This window comes from Lagenorhynchus albirostris, chromosome 20, assembly GCF_949774975.1.
Source record: "Lagenorhynchus albirostris chromosome 20, mLagAlb1.1, whole genome shotgun sequence".
Lineage (NCBI taxonomy): Eukaryota > Metazoa > Chordata > Mammalia > Artiodactyla > Delphinidae > Lagenorhynchus > Lagenorhynchus albirostris.
Window position 1 is genome coordinate 29,864,869 of NC_083114.1, and position 14,698 is coordinate 29,879,566.

General features: G+C 52.1%; 1 protein-coding gene across 1 annotated transcript; it reads left to right on the forward strand.

Annotated features, from left to right (window-relative positions):
- The first annotated feature begins 482 nt into the window (after positions 1-482).
- Positions 483-14,393, forward strand: EPX (eosinophil peroxidase). Its single transcript, XM_060133073.1, has 12 exons — positions 483-558; positions 666-759; positions 1,017-1,192; positions 1,337-1,454; positions 1,545-1,674; positions 2,536-2,742; positions 7,851-8,169; positions 9,663-9,823; positions 10,179-10,434; positions 10,848-11,018; positions 13,388-13,625; positions 14,192-14,393. Exons 1-12 carry the CDS (start codon positions 483-485, stop codon positions 14,391-14,393), a joined length of 2,148 nt encoding a protein of 715 aa, XP_059989056.1.
- The last annotated feature ends 305 nt before the right edge of the window (positions 14,394-14,698 follow it).

Sequence of the window (14,698 nt, forward strand, 5' to 3'; positions counted from 1 at the left end):
CCTTTCCTATTATTCAGCCCAAGTCCCATTTTAGGAATGTGGAGACTGAGGCTCAGAGAGGGGAAGTGACTTGCCCAAGACCATACACATAGTTAGGGGCAGGACCAGGCGCAGCGCTCTTCTGAGGCACACCCAGCAAATATTCACGGAGCGACACCTGTGTTCTAGGCACTGCTCTGGGCCCTGGGAGAAATCTATCAGTGAACTCGATAACAAAGAGGCGGGGGATGGAGTGAGCAGATGAAAGAACATCTCCATGTTGGTGAGGGGTAAAGTGGGGTGTTTCAGTGTCACAACTGCCCCCAAATGAGAGGGAAGTCCCAGAGCTCCACCTCAAGAGGCTGGGCTTCTGAGGCCCAGAGCTCCCCTCCCTCCCCCAGGACAGGCTATAAAAGTCCCTTCCCAGCTACTTCCACAGAAGAGCAGGAGGAGGTGAGAGGTGTGCTCGCTTACCACCCTGTGGCTGGGGTCTCGCTGCAGAGATGAAGTTGCTCCTGGCCCTGGTTGGGCTCCTAGACACCCTCACCCTGGCCCGGCTCTCTGAGGGCACCACCCCAGGTAATAGCCCCTTGGACAGCCAGGGAGGAGGGCAATGGAGGGGGAAGCACTTGGGTCTGAGGGTCCTGTGGCTGCCCTGGACCCTAAGCCTCCTTCCCTCTGAACAGCCTCCCCTAGGGTAGTGGAGACCTCAGTCCTCCAGAGCTGCATAACAGAGGCCAAGTTGCTAGTGGATGCCGCCTACAATCAGACTGAGAGGAGGTGGGCCCGGGCCTGGGTCTGGGGACTGCATGGGCCTGGAAGGGTTGATGATGGGGGATGGATGGACTCTAGCCAAGGTCATCTCACCCATCACCTGCCCCTGGGCACCTTGGGACAGTGCCATGTCGGTAGAGAGTCTCCCTTCTATCCATCCTTCTGTCTGTTTACACCGTGCTGACTGTCCACTGCCCAGGCTAGGGCTCTGCTGGGTGTGTCTGCTTCCTCTCTCCAGCCCTCCCTTCTCCTCTTCTGGGCAGCATCAAGCAGCGGCTTCACAGTGGCTTGGCCAGCCCCATGGACCTCCTGTCCTACTTCAAACAACAAGCAGTGGCCACCAGGAGAGTCGTTCAGGCTGCCGATTATATGCATGTGGCCTTGGGACTGCTGGAAGAGAAGTTACAACTCCAGGGGCCCGGATCCTTCAATGTCACTGGTACTGCAGAGTGGAAGGAAGCCAGGAGGGGGTTGCAGGGTGCACGCCTCGGGGTGTTGGGAGGGGAGAGGGGAAGGGGATGGGAGGTACAGAACAGACCAGCTCTAGAAGAAGCTAGAACCCTGCCCACTGTCCCACCTGCAGATGTGCTAACGAAATCCCAAATGCGGCTGCTGTCCCAGGCCAGTGGCTGTGCACCCCGGGATGAAGCCGAGAAGTGCAGTAACAAGTACCGAACCATCACTGGGAGATGCAACAACAAGTGGGTGCTGGGGCAGCACCTCACCTGGTGGGGCCCAGTTCCCTCCTCTCCTCCCCAACCCTGCTAACCCCAGCCCACCCACCACTGCAGGAGGAGACCACAGCTGGGGGCCTCCAACCAGCCCCTGGCGCGCTGGCTGCCAGCCGAGTATGAGGACAGGCTGTCGCTCCCCTTCGGCTGGACCCCCGACAAGAAGCGCAATGGCTTCCTCCTCCCCCTTGTGAGTCAGGGCTGAGGGGCTGGAGGATGTTCCATCTCTTCTAAACGTGGGGAGTAAAAGCACAGCCCGGAGTCGGACAGGGCTCGAACCTGGCTGTCCCACAGGCTGGCTGATGACTCTGGGCAAGGACTCCAGCTGAATCAGTTTCCTCAGCTGTAAAACGGCCGTAAAACCCACTTAATATTGCTGTTGTGACTATTAAATAAAGTCCTTGATATAAACACCCATGTAGGATGTGATATATTAATGCTAGCCATTACAATATTGTTTTTTTCTGAAAGAATTCATGTCAAAGTACCTTGCTAAATATAAGAAGCAATACATCTTAATGTAGTTCTATCTATTGACCTAAACTATTTCACATTTAACAATTTATCAATCTTCTATTCATATGCCAAAATAACAATCTGTCATCTACCCATCTATCAACATCTATTTATCAATTTTTCTTCCGTTGATCTTTCCATCTATCCAATTCTCTGTTTATTATCCATCGCCTAGCAACCAATTCTTGCATCTGTCAATCAGTTCTACCATCTAATTATCCATTAGTCTATAAATTGATCTATCAGTTTCATCTATTTATCTCTCTGGAGAAGCTGGTGGGGTCTGAGCCAGCCAACCTGGCCCGTCCCCTTCCTGGAATTACTCCTGGAGTCCTCAGGAGCTGGGCTGGAGAGCATCCTTGTAGGAATGACAGCCACATAGGAAGTGGGACAAAGCAGGAGAGGGGAGGGGAGGGCAGGGGAGGAGAAGGGACTGTGTTAACTCCAGCAGGGGCAACCTGCCACCCCCTGAGTCCTGGGTTGGCTCTGACACCTTGCAGAGTCAGCGCCCCACGCTGATCTATCTCCCCACCAGGTCCGAGCCGTCTCCAACCAGATCGTGCGCTTCCCCAGTGAGAGGCTAACCACCGACCGGGGCCGGTCCCTCATGTTCATGCAGTGGGGCCAGTTCATTGACCACGACTTGGACTTCGTCCCTGAGTCCCCAGCCAGAGTGGCCTTCACTGTGGGCGTCGACTGTGAGAGGACCTGTGACCAGCTGCCCCCCTGCTTCCCCATCAAGGTACTTAACCCTGACTCCCAGGCTCCTGATGTGGCCTCCACCTCTGGCAGAGAGCTGGGGCTGGGCATCTGGTACCTAGTGCACCTGCCTTAAGGAGCTGCCTGTGACTCTGGAGTATCAGACAGAGATGCACAGTCCGGCACAGACGCCTGGTTCTGTGTGTGTTTGGGGCGGGGGCGGGGGGCAACCTGCCAGGAAGTCCCGGTGCTGGCCTCACAGAAGGGGAAGAAGTTGAGACTAGCCTTGACCCCTGGGTCCCTTTCCAACAGGGGAAGCCTTTAGGGTCTCTTAGCTCTTGCCCTTCTCTCCCTCCTGGGGTGGTCTGAGGGCCCTGCAGTTCTCACCATTTCCTGGGATCGGGCTGTGAGCACGGTGCTATCCTTCAGCTGAGAGGCAAGGATGGTGAGGGACACTAGGGAAGAAAAGACGGGCTCCAGGGAGCACAGCCTCTTCTGGGGACAGAGGGGACCCTCTGTGCGCACGCACACACACACACACACACACACACACACACACACACACACTCACTCGCCCCTACTGGGTAGGGCAGTGTTCTCGCGACATGACATGTGAGGGCCCCTGGCTGGCTCCTTCCTCAAGCTCCTCTGGGGAACTGTCCCTCATCTTCCTATTATACCTTTAGCTCTTGACTTTTTTTTATTTATTTAATTTTTAACATCTTTATTGGTATAATTGCTTTACAATGGTGTGTTAGCTTCTGCTGTATAACAAAGTGAACCAGCTATACATATACATATATCCCCATATCTCCTCCCTCTTGGCTCTCCCTCCCACCCTCCCTATCCCACTCCTCTACGTGGTCACAAAGCACCGAGCTGATCTCCCTGTGCTATGTGGCTGCTTCCCACTAGCTATCTATTTGACATTTGCTAGTGTATATATATCCATGCCACTCTGTCACTTCATCCCAGCTTATCCTTCCCCCTCCCTGTGTCCTCAAGTTCATTCTCTACATCTGCTTCTTTATTCCTGCCCTGCTGTTAGGTTCCTCAGAGCCTTTTTTTTTTTTTTTTTTTTAGATTCCATATATATGTGTTAGCACACGGTATTTGTTTTTCTCTTTCTGACTTACCTCACTCTGTATGACAGACTCTAGGTCCATCCACCTCACTACAAATAACTCAATTTCGTTTCTTTTTATGGCTGAGTAATATTCCATTGTATATATGTGTCACATCTTCTTTATCCATTCATCTGTTGATGGACACTTAGGTTGCTTCCATGTCCAGGCTATTGTAAATAGAGCTGCAATGAACATTGTGGTACATGACTCCTTTTGAATTATGGTTTTCTCAGGGTATATGCCCCGTAGTGGGATTGCTGGGTTATATGGTAGTACTGTTTTTAGTTTTTAAGGAACCTCCATACCGTTCTCCATAGTGGCTGTATCAATTTACATTCCCACCAACAGTGCAAGAGGGCTCCCTTTTCTCCACAGCCTCTCCAGCATTTATTGTTTGTAGATTTTTTTTGATGATGGCCATTTTTACTATTTCCTTACCCATATTAGGGAAGTTTTCAACTATAATCTCTTCAAATACTTTCTCAGTCCCTTTTTTTTCCTCTTCTTCTTCTGGGACCCCCATAATTTGAATGTTGGCATGTTTAATGTTGTCCCAGAGGTCTCTGAGATTATCCTCAGTTCTTTTCATTCTTTTTTCTTTATTCTGCTCTGTGGTAGTTATTTCCACTATCTTATCTTCCAGGTCACTTATCCGTTCTTCTCCCTCAGTTATTCTGCTATTGATCCCTTCTAGAGAATTTTTAATTTCATTTATCGTGTTGTTCATCATTGTTTGGTTGCGCTTTAGTTCTTCTAGGTCCTTGTTAAACGTTTCTTGTATTTTCTCCATTCTATTTCCAAGATTTTGCATCATCTTTACTATCATTACTCTGAATTCTTTTTCAGGTAGACTGCCTATTTCCTCTTCATTTGTTAGGTCTGGTGGGTTTTACCTTGCTCCTTCATGTGCTGTGTGTTTTTCTGTCTTCTCATTTTGCTTAACTTACAGTGTTTGGGGCCTTCTTTTTTCAGGCTGTGGGTCCGTAGTTCCCGTTGTTTATGGTGTCTGTCCCCAGTGGCTAAGGTTGGTTCAGTGGGTTGTGTAGGCTTCCTGGTGGAGGGGACTAGTGCCTGTGTTCTGGTAGATGAGGCTGGATCTTGTCTTTCTGGTGGGCAGGACCACATTCAGTGGTGTGTTTTGGAGTGTCTGTGACCTTATTAAGATTTTAGGCAGCCTCTCTGCTAATGGGTGGGGTTGTGTTCCTGTCTTGCTAGTTGTTTGGCATAGGGTGTCCAGCACTGTAGCTTGCCTGTCGTTGAGTGGAGCTGGGTCTTAGCGTTGAGATGAGATCTCTGGGAGAGGTTTCGCCGTTTGATATTACATGGAGCTGGGAGGTCTCTGGTGGACCAGTGTCCTGAACTCGGCTCTCCCAGCTCAGAGACACAGGCCTGACACCCGGCCAGAGCACCAAGACCCTGTCAGCCACACGGCTCAGAGCTAAAGGGAGAAAAAAAGAAAGAAAGAAAGAGAAAGAAAATAAAGTTATTAAAATAAAAAATTTATTAAAAATTAAAAAGATTCTTAAGCAATAGAAAAAAAGAAAGAAAGAAGAGAACAACAAACCAAAAAAACAAATCCACCAATGATAACAAGCACTTAAAACTATAGTAAAAACAACAACAGGGCTTCCCTGGTGCTGCAGTGGTTGAGAGTCCGCCTGCCGATGCAGGGGACGTGGGTTCGTGCCCCGGTCCGCGAAGATCCCACATGCCGTGGAGCGGCTGGGCCCGTGAGCCATGGCCACTGAGCCTGCGCATCCGGAGCCTGTGCTCCGCAATGGGAGAGGCCACAGCAGTAAGAGGCCCGCGTACCACAAAACAACAACAGCAACAACAAAAACAGAACCCTAGGACAAATGGTAAAAGCAAAGCTATACAGACAAACTCACACAAAGAAGCATGCACATACACACTCACAAATAGAGAAAAAGGAAAAAAATATATATAAAAAAATGGAAGAGAGCAACTAAATCAATAAACAAATCTACCAATGATAAACTCTAAATACTAAAGTAAGATAAACATAAAACCAGAAATAAATTAGATGCAAATAGCAAACCCCAAGTCTACAGTTGCTCCCAAAGCCCACCTCCTCAATTTGGGATGATTCGTTGTCTATTCAGGTGTTCCACAGATGCAGGTACATCAAGTTGATTGTGGAGATTTAATCCGCTGCTCCCGAGGCTGCTGGGAGAGGTTTCCCTTTCTCTTCTTTGGTCGAACAGCTCCCGAGGTTCAGGTTTGGATTTGGCCCCACCTCTGCGTGTACGTCTCCTGAGGGCATCTGTTCCCGCTCAGACAGGACGGGGTTAAAGGAGCCGCTGATTCGGGGGCTCTGGCTCACTCAGGACAGGGGGAGGGAGGGGCACGAAGTGCGGGGCGAGCCTGCGGCGGCAGAGGCCAGTGTGACGTTGCACCAGCCTGAGGCGCGCTGCCCGTTCTCCCGGGGAAGTTGTCCCTGGATCCCGGGACCCTGGCAGTGGCGGGCTGCACAGGCTCCCAGGAGAGTAGGTGTGGATAGTGACCTGTGCTGCACACAGGCTGCTTGGTGGCGGCAGCAGCAGCCTTAGCGTCTCATGCCCGTTTCTGAGGTCCTCGCCGATAGCCACGGCTCGCGCCCGTCTCTGGAGCTTCTTTAAGCGGCGCTCTTAATCCCCTCTCCTCGCGCACCAGGAAACCGAGGCAAGAAAAAGTCTCTTGCCTCTTCGGCAGGTCCAGACTTTTTCCTGGACTCCCTCCCGGCTAGCCGTGGTGCACTAGCCCCCTGCAGGCTGTGTTCTCGCCGCCAACCCCAGTCCTCTCCCGGCGCTCCGACCGAAGCCCGAGCCTCAGCTCCCAGCCCCGCCCGCCCGGCGGGTGAGCCGACAAGTCTCTCGGGCTGGTGAGTGCTGGTCGGCACTGATCCTCTGTGCGGGAATCTCTCCGCTTTGCCCCCGTCGCACCCCTGTTGCTGCGCTCTCCTCCGTGGCTCCGAAGCTTCCCCCCTCCGCCACCCGCAGTCTCCGCCCTCAAAGGGGCTTCCTAGTGTGTGGAAACCTTTCCTCCTTCACGGCTCCCTCCCACTGGTGCGGGCCCCATCCCTACTCTTTTGTCTGTTTTTTCTTTTGCCCTACCCAGGTACGTGGGGAGTTTCTTGCCTTTTGGGAGGTCTGAGGTCTTCTGCTAGCGTTCAGTAGGTGTTCTATAGGAGTTGTTCCACGCGTAGATGTATTTCTGATGTATTTGTGGGAAGGTGATCTCCATGTCTTACTCCTCCACCATCTTGAAGGTCTCCCTAGCTCTTGACTTTTAAGCCAAGCATAGCAAATGCCACCTCAATTTAGAGTTACATTACTCGATGTGCAGGTCTGTTTTCACGGAATTGCCAGCTTCCTGCAACCTGTCCTGGGTTTCCTCGACCTTCACCATCTCCGAGGCACCCGGCACAGAAAGGGGCTTAGGAAATGGTCTGTTGAATTGAATGGAATGAAAGGAGCACAAGCCTCATGTCAGGAGAACTAGGTTCTAATCCCTCCTCTCCCGCTAACGAGTTGTCACTTCCCCTCTCTGAGCCTCAGTTTCCCCACCTATAAAATGAGGATCTAAGGCCTCGTCCATTTTTTTTTTTTTTTTTTTTGCGGTACCCGGGCCTCTCACTGCTGTGGCCTTTCCCGTTGTGGAGAACAGGCTCCGGACGCGCAGGCTTAGCGGCCATGGCTCACGGGCCCAGCCGCTCCGCGGCATGTGGGATCCTCCCGGACCGGGGCACGAACCCGTGTCCCCTGCATCGGCAGGCAGACTCTCAACCACTGCGCCACCAGGGAAGCCCCAGGCCTCGTCCATTTCTAACCTTTCATGCCTCTATGACACAACGTGCTAAGGGTGCTCGGATGACCTGGTGAGCAGCGTGAGTCTGGATGAGTCAAGGAGGGCTTCCTGGAAAAAGGGAGTTTTGAGCAAGGTTTTGAAGCAGGTGGGGGATGACCAGGAGCAGTGAGCTTGCTCGGGAGGGGCCCCAGTGTCACTGGCTCCTCTTCCACCTCAGATCCCGCCCGATGACCCCCGCATCATGAACCAGCGTGACTGCATCCCCTTCTTCCGCTCGGCACCCTCGTGCCCCCAAAACAAGAACGAAGTCCGCAACCAGATCAACGCGCTCACCTCCTTCCTGGACGCCAGCATGGTGTACGGCAGCGAGGACCCCTTGGCCATGAGGCTGCGCAACCTGACCAACCAGCTGGGGCTGCTGGCCGTCAACACCTTCTTCCATGACAACGGCCGGGCCCTGCTGCCCTTTGACAACCTGCACGAAGACCCGTGCCTGCTCACCAACCGCACCGCGAACATCCCCTGCTTCCTGGCAGGTCAGACTGGGGGGACGGAAGGACGAAACAGCCAGTCCCTGGGCTCCGGGTTGGGAAAGCCTCGTGGGACTCGATGGGGGTGCATGGCTTCAGACCTCAATATTAGGCACACAGATCTGTGCATAGTCATCCCAGAATCAGTAAGTTGGAAGGAGTCCCTTTGTGAACCCGGTGTGTGGCCGGAGATCGCCACTTGACTCTCTTCGGTGATAAGGGGCTCACCCCCTCTGCTGTTCATCTGGTGCGGTGCTGACTGCAGACAGCCCCTCCCCCCCCATTTTGATCCAATGCCCATCTGTTGCTCTTCATCATGCTTCTAGAACCTCGGAGAAAAAACTCTATCTTTCACACAGTAATAGCCTCTTTAATAACCTGAAAGTAGCTTTCACTTTCGCCTACCTTTTTTTTCTCCTCTGGGCTAAATTCCCTTAGAATCTTCAGTTTCCCCCCTGCTCTTGCTAGACACTGTCACCTGGTCCCTTCTTCTGGAGGCATAATCTGAACTCTCCTGGGGGTCTTTGCCCCTGCCCCCCTTGCTGGTTATCATAATGATGGTCATCGCTTCTGGTTACTTACTATATTTAAATGTGCCGTCTCTAATCCTTACAGCAGCCCTGAAAGGAGAGCACTATGAGCACCCTCGTTTTGCAGATGAGACACTCATCAGGGAAGATAACTAACGTGCTCCAGAGCAGAGTGTCAGATGGCAGAGTCCACAGTGAGGACTCAAGTCAGGGTAGTGGCCAGGTCTGGGCTCTTTCCACTCTGCTCCACCACCTCCTTTGCAGGGAGTCAGCTCCAGCCCCTTTTCTAAGGACTGTATGTTTCTTTGCTCCTGGCAAGAGCGGCATGCGCCTTCACCAGAGGTTTACTTAAGAGTAGATTGAATAAGACCACATTACAAGGGCTTAGTTCAAAGCCAGCAAATGACTGTGTGTAAGGCCAACCTTTAGGAACGTACTTTCCTTCCCGGCCTCTAGGAGAAGGTCTGGCTACGGGAACAGGCTCTGCCCAACCTTCCTTCTTCCTCCTTCCATGGGGCTCCCTGGGGAGAGCAGCATGACACCAAGCCCAAGCTGGGGAGAGGTCCAGCCCCCGGGAGAGAACGTGCAGAAGGATACAACCCACAGGACAGGTTCCTAGAGTCACCCAGGACCCTCCACCAGCTGTGGATCTGGTAATCCTGCAGAGCAGAATCATTAGGCAAAAGGGTTCCTGCCCAAGACCAGCAGCTGCCCTGTGCCACCTCGCGCAAACTCATTCCCGTAACTTAGGGACCCGAGACTCCACTGTCCTCCCACTCCTGGCCCATTGTGTTTGTCAGTGGAGCCTCACAGCACAGCTGAGGAGATGGAGGTCCAGTGAGGGCCAGGAATTTGGCCCAGGTCACAAAATCCCACCACCTCTTTCTAGTCCCCAGAGCTCTGTCTGCCTTAGCAGAAAGACATTGCTCTGGGAAGGACTATGGTGACTCTGAACTTGGGGTTTTCAAGGTGACAGCCGGTCAACTGAAACCCCGAAACTGGCAGCCATGCACACCCTCTTTATGCGAGAGCACAACCGGCTGGCAACTGAGCTGAGAAACCTGAATCCTCGGTGGACCAGTGACAAGCTGTACCAGGAGGCTCGGAAGATCGTGGGGGCCATGGTCCAGGTAGGGGGCCCTGGGTCTCAGCATCCCTTAGAAGGCAATCTGGCGTGAGAAGCCATCCTGGGGGATGTGCCTCAAGTCAGCTAGGTCTGGGTGATTGAGAGTGTTCCTGAGATCTGACCTGTATCCCCAATACTGCCGCTAGCTCTCTCTGTGGCCCCGTTCATGTCACCCAGCCTCTCTGGGCCTCAGTATCTCCATCAGACAATGGGAGATTAACATCGCCACATTTGACATACTGCCAATAAAGAATCAATATGTCTGAGCAGCGCTTCGAAAAGCAAAAGGTCTGTCCAAAGGCAGGGGAGTGGGGTGGGTGGCCACTGAGGTAACGTTCCTCCTCCATCTTTTCTTCCAGATCATCACCTACCGGGACTTTCTGCCCTTGGTTCTGGGCAAGGCCAGGGCCAGGAAAACCCTGGGGTCCTACCGGGGGTACTACCGCAAGGTAGACCCCCGCGTGGCCAACGTCTTCACGCTGGCCTTCCGCTTCGGCCACACCATGATCCAGCCCTTCATGTTCCGCCTGGACAGCCAGTACCAGGCCTCAGCACCCGACTCGCGGGTCCCACTCAGCTCCACCTTCTTCGCCAGCTGGCGAATCGTGCACGAAGGTGACCAGGTTTTCCAGAGGCAGACAGGGCGAGGGGGTGGGGCCCAGCTTAGTGTCGGAGGCCAGGCTACTGCTAAGCATCTCCCCAAGTGAGTGAAAACAAGGCAGGCGCCACCAAGACCCTCAGTCACGGGCCTCCTGTCCCCTCCGGGATTAGAGGATTTCTAAAAGGGGAGGAGACTGGTGGTTGTGGTCCTGAAAGGAGCTTGCCTTCTCGGAGAAGTGGGGGTGATTGCTTTTCTTGCCGGCTCCAGCTCTCTTCACGTCCACCCAGGCCACCGTTTCTGGATACAAACATTATAGAATGTAAGTGACTGGCTTGTCCAGCTCTGAGCTAGCTTGGCATCATGTGATGACCCTCGGGGCTTCCAAAAGGCTGGTCTAATCTGTGTTGCTCATATTCCCCGCCACCAGGTGGCATCGACCCCATCCTCCGAGGCCTCATGGCCACCCCTGCCAAGCTGAACTGTCAAAATTCCATGTTAGTGGATGAGCTCCGAGACCGGCTGTTTCAGCAAGTGAGAAGGATCGGGCTGGACCTGGCAGCTCTCAACATGCAACGCAGCCGGGACCATGGCCTCCCAGGTGAGGGGGCTGCCCGCCCCTTCCCAGGCTTCCCCAGAGCAGGGTTGCTGGTGATGGTTGGTTGGGGGGAGGGTTCAGAGAAGACCCTTGGCGCCTCCTTTCTGACTGGGACTGTCTACAGGATGCGCTGAGGCTGATGCCACAAAGCATCCCTGAGGCCTCCTTGTTGCTGTTCTGCCACATCTTCTCCATCCTCCATAGGGTCTCTAGCTTTAGGGTCACAACAGGACCAGGACTTGGACGCAGGAGCTGAACAAAGGAGATCAGGACTTTCCACGTAGAGAAAAACAGTGGCTTTAAAAAGCAGGGAAGGGCTTCCCTGGTGGCGCAGTGGTTGAGAGTCCACCTGCCGATGCAGGGGACACGGGTTCGTGCCCCGGTCCGGGAAGATCCCACGTGCCGCGGAGTGGCTGGGCCCGTGAGCCATGGCCGCTGAGCCTGTGCGTCGGAGCCTGTGCTCCGCAACGGGAGAGGCCACAGGAGTGAGAGGCCCGCGTACCGCAAAAAAAAAAAAAAAAAGGCAGGGAAGAGCTGCTCCATGCCCCACCACCCTGGCAAGATCCAGGGAGGCAGTTCCAGGGATATAGAAACTGGCTCTTGGCTCTAATTGGGCAAAGAGCCTGAGAGGCAGGGAACAGGTGGAGTAAAAGTAACGGCCTTGGTTGTTTGGTGAGGCCACAGAAAGACTTCATCTCAGGAAATAAGAAAAATTAGGCACTTTGCTAGGATCTTTAATGGATATTAACTCTTTTAGTCCTCCCAATGACCTTGAAAAGCAGCTGTGACAGACATTTTTATAAATGAGAAAATAAACTCAGAGACATCTAGTAATTGGCCCAAGCCCACATAACTAGGAAGTAGTAAAATTCGAATCAGTTTCAAAATTTCTCCTTCCATCCCCCTGTTCAATCCACGATGTTAGGGGAAGGCTTTGGCCACAGCCTCACTCATCTCTCCCTCTCCCCATCTCCTACTTCCCTGTCTAAACACAACCCGAAGCCCCATCTGCCTCTGCTAATTTTTGGCCGTGAATAATAAAGGGTGGGCAGTTTCTACTGCACCTAACACAGCCCCTGGCTAGCACACAGCAGGCGCTCAAGAACCTGAGTTTCTTTCCTTCCCTACGCTTGGGTGCTCCTGACAGCTAGTGTTGTGGGCGCCCCCTGCTGGAGGTCTGATATTGCTAGCTGCCCAAGCTGCCACACGGTTTCTGTACCCTCTAAACTGTCCCACAAATAGTGTACTGATCGCAGCTCTTGCAGTCTCCTCCAATCCCTTCCCAAATTTGGAATTGGAAGGCCTGGTCTGAACTGCACTTAATGGTGGGGTGACCTTGGAAAAGTCACAGTTGCTCAAGCTCAGCGAATATCCATTGATAACACTGGGATTACAAAGTACCTCACAAAAATGTGAGGATCCTGAGAGATAGCCGCACAGCAGTGCTCGGTAATGGTGAAACCTTATGTGGTTTTCCTTTGTTCAGCTTGGGGGCTGGGGTTTGGGAGTTGTAGTTCAATGGACAACGTTGGGCTGGTGTTTCTTTGAGTCACGGCAAAGCTATCTTCCTCCTATCTTAATGGTCCCCATAATATCATGTGACTTGTCATGGTGTGGGATCCTGATGGCTGAGAAATCAGTATGGTCTTTGTTAGTTTCTGAGTAGGTGAAAAAAAAATTTTAATTTTAGTTAAAATTTTTAATTTTAAATTATATTGAGATATAATTAACATATCACAAAGTTTACCAATGTAAAGCATATAATTCAATGATTTTAGTATATTTAGAGTTGTGCATCATATCTAATATCAGAACATTTTCATTACTCACAAAAGAAACCTAGTAATAATAGTCACTCCCCACCCCCACTCCAGCCCCTGACCATTACCAATCTTCTATCTCTACATATTTGCCTATTCTAGACCTTTCATATAAATGGAATCATATAGCATGTGGTCCTCTTCTGAGTAGATAAATTTTATCCATGTTCTTCATTTCTTGGTTCATTCACTCATTTATTCATTCGGGCATTCTACAAATCTGAGAGGCTTTCCTGTTCTAGATAATGTCTTACTTGTGCCTGATTAATGCCACGATAGTATCATTGTGATTGTGAGTGTTGGGTTACGACAGCTTCTTACATTAGGACACACTCCTCAGCGTGTGCGCAAAGCATGGTTGTCTGCTCGCACTGCAAATTAAGAGGGCAGTGGTTTGGTCTTTGGAAGGTTCAAGGCCTCTTCTGCCAGCAGGGGTTTTCTTCTGCCCAATATTGCCTGACCACAGAGCTCCCCTGGGAGAAATCGCGGCGAGCAGAAGCTCATGGGAATCCGCAGGGGTGAGACCGAACTGCTCCTGTCCTCTCCCTACAGGGTACAATGCTTGGAGGCGCTTCTGCCGGCTCTCCCAGCCCCGGAATCTGGCACAGCTCAGCCAGGTTCTGAAAAACCAGGGTTTGGCAAGGAAGTTCCTGGATCTCTATGGAACACCTGACAACATTGACATCTGGATCGGGGCCATCGCAGAGCCTCTTTTGCCGGGGGCCCGAGTGGGGCCTCTCCTGGCTTGTCTTTTTGAGAACCAGTTCAGAAGAGCCCGAAGTGGAGACAGGTAAGTGCCCCTACCCTAAAGGGACCAGCCCCAGAGGCAGGGCAGAAAAGCACTAGAATTTCAAGACTCAGCAATGAGAGAAAGTACTCTTTTTAGCTTCACCTCTTCCAAGTACGCAGGATCTGAGACCAGGAGCTCCTCCCTGGAGAGCTTGGTAAGAGGCAGAGAGAGCACTTGCCTGAGTTGGAGGCACCTTTAACTCAGGAGAGAGACTTCTCAGCCTCACTGTTCCAGGCTTAAGGATCCCAGAAAACATGGGCACAAAAGCTAAATCTGGTTTCCCTCCAATAACCTTGTGGTTTAAGACTTGACTTCTTATTTGGATTTGGCATTTACTTGGGTTCAAATCCAGTCCTGGCTACTTAAATTACTGTGCAATTAATACTGGGCAATTTACTAGACTGCTGAACTTGTTTCTTCCTTTATAAAATGGGGATCATACCTATTTTGCAGGGATTTTGGAGAATTGAATGAAATAATGTATGTAAAGTACCTCACACACAGCAGGTGCTCATTCCTGTTCATCCCTGCCAAACTTCACCCACATCTCTCCGCTGTCTGGGTAGGTTCTGGTGGCAAAAACGGGGTGTTTTCACCAAGAAACAGCGCAGGGCCCTGAGCCACATTTCCTTGTCTCGAATTGTGTGTGACAACACTGGTATCACCACCGTTCCGAGGGACATCTTCAGGGCCAACACCGACCCCCGGGGCTTTGTGCCCTGCACCCGCATCCCCAGCCTGAACCTGTCAGCCTGGAGAGGCAGATGAGGCTTCTGCAGGTAAGGGGGACCTCCTCCAACAGCCCTGGGCTGGGTCAGGCCCTCACATCCTTTCCTGGACAGGACAGCTGAGTCCTCTCAGGCCCCTAAGCAGAAACAACAGAACTTGTCTCTAGCAACAGATCACGCTTGCACAGTGGCTTCCCAGTGTGCTAGCCTCTGGGTTGATAGTTAACCCCAGGGCCCAGGACTTTGCGGGGCAATTAGGAAGTATCCAAGTAGCCTCAGCTTGGTCATCAACACCCTAAGAACAGCTCAATCTCTGGACATCCAGCAAGCTCCTCACTTGGCTAC

Excerpts from the sequence above, each read along its gene's own strand:
- EPX (XM_060133073.1), top strand. The coding sequence starts at position 483 with ATGAAGTTGCTCCTGGCCCTGGTTGGGCTCCTAGACACCCTCACCCTG. Across the intron at positions 1,455-1,544 it reads ACTGGGAGATGCAACAACAA|GAGGAGACCACAGCTGGGGG; the intron begins GTGGGTGCTGGG and ends CCACCACTGCAG. Across the intron at positions 13,626-14,191 it reads AGAGCCCGAAGTGGAGACAG|GTTCTGGTGGCAAAAACGGG; the intron begins GTAAGTGCCCCT and ends CTGTCTGGGTAG.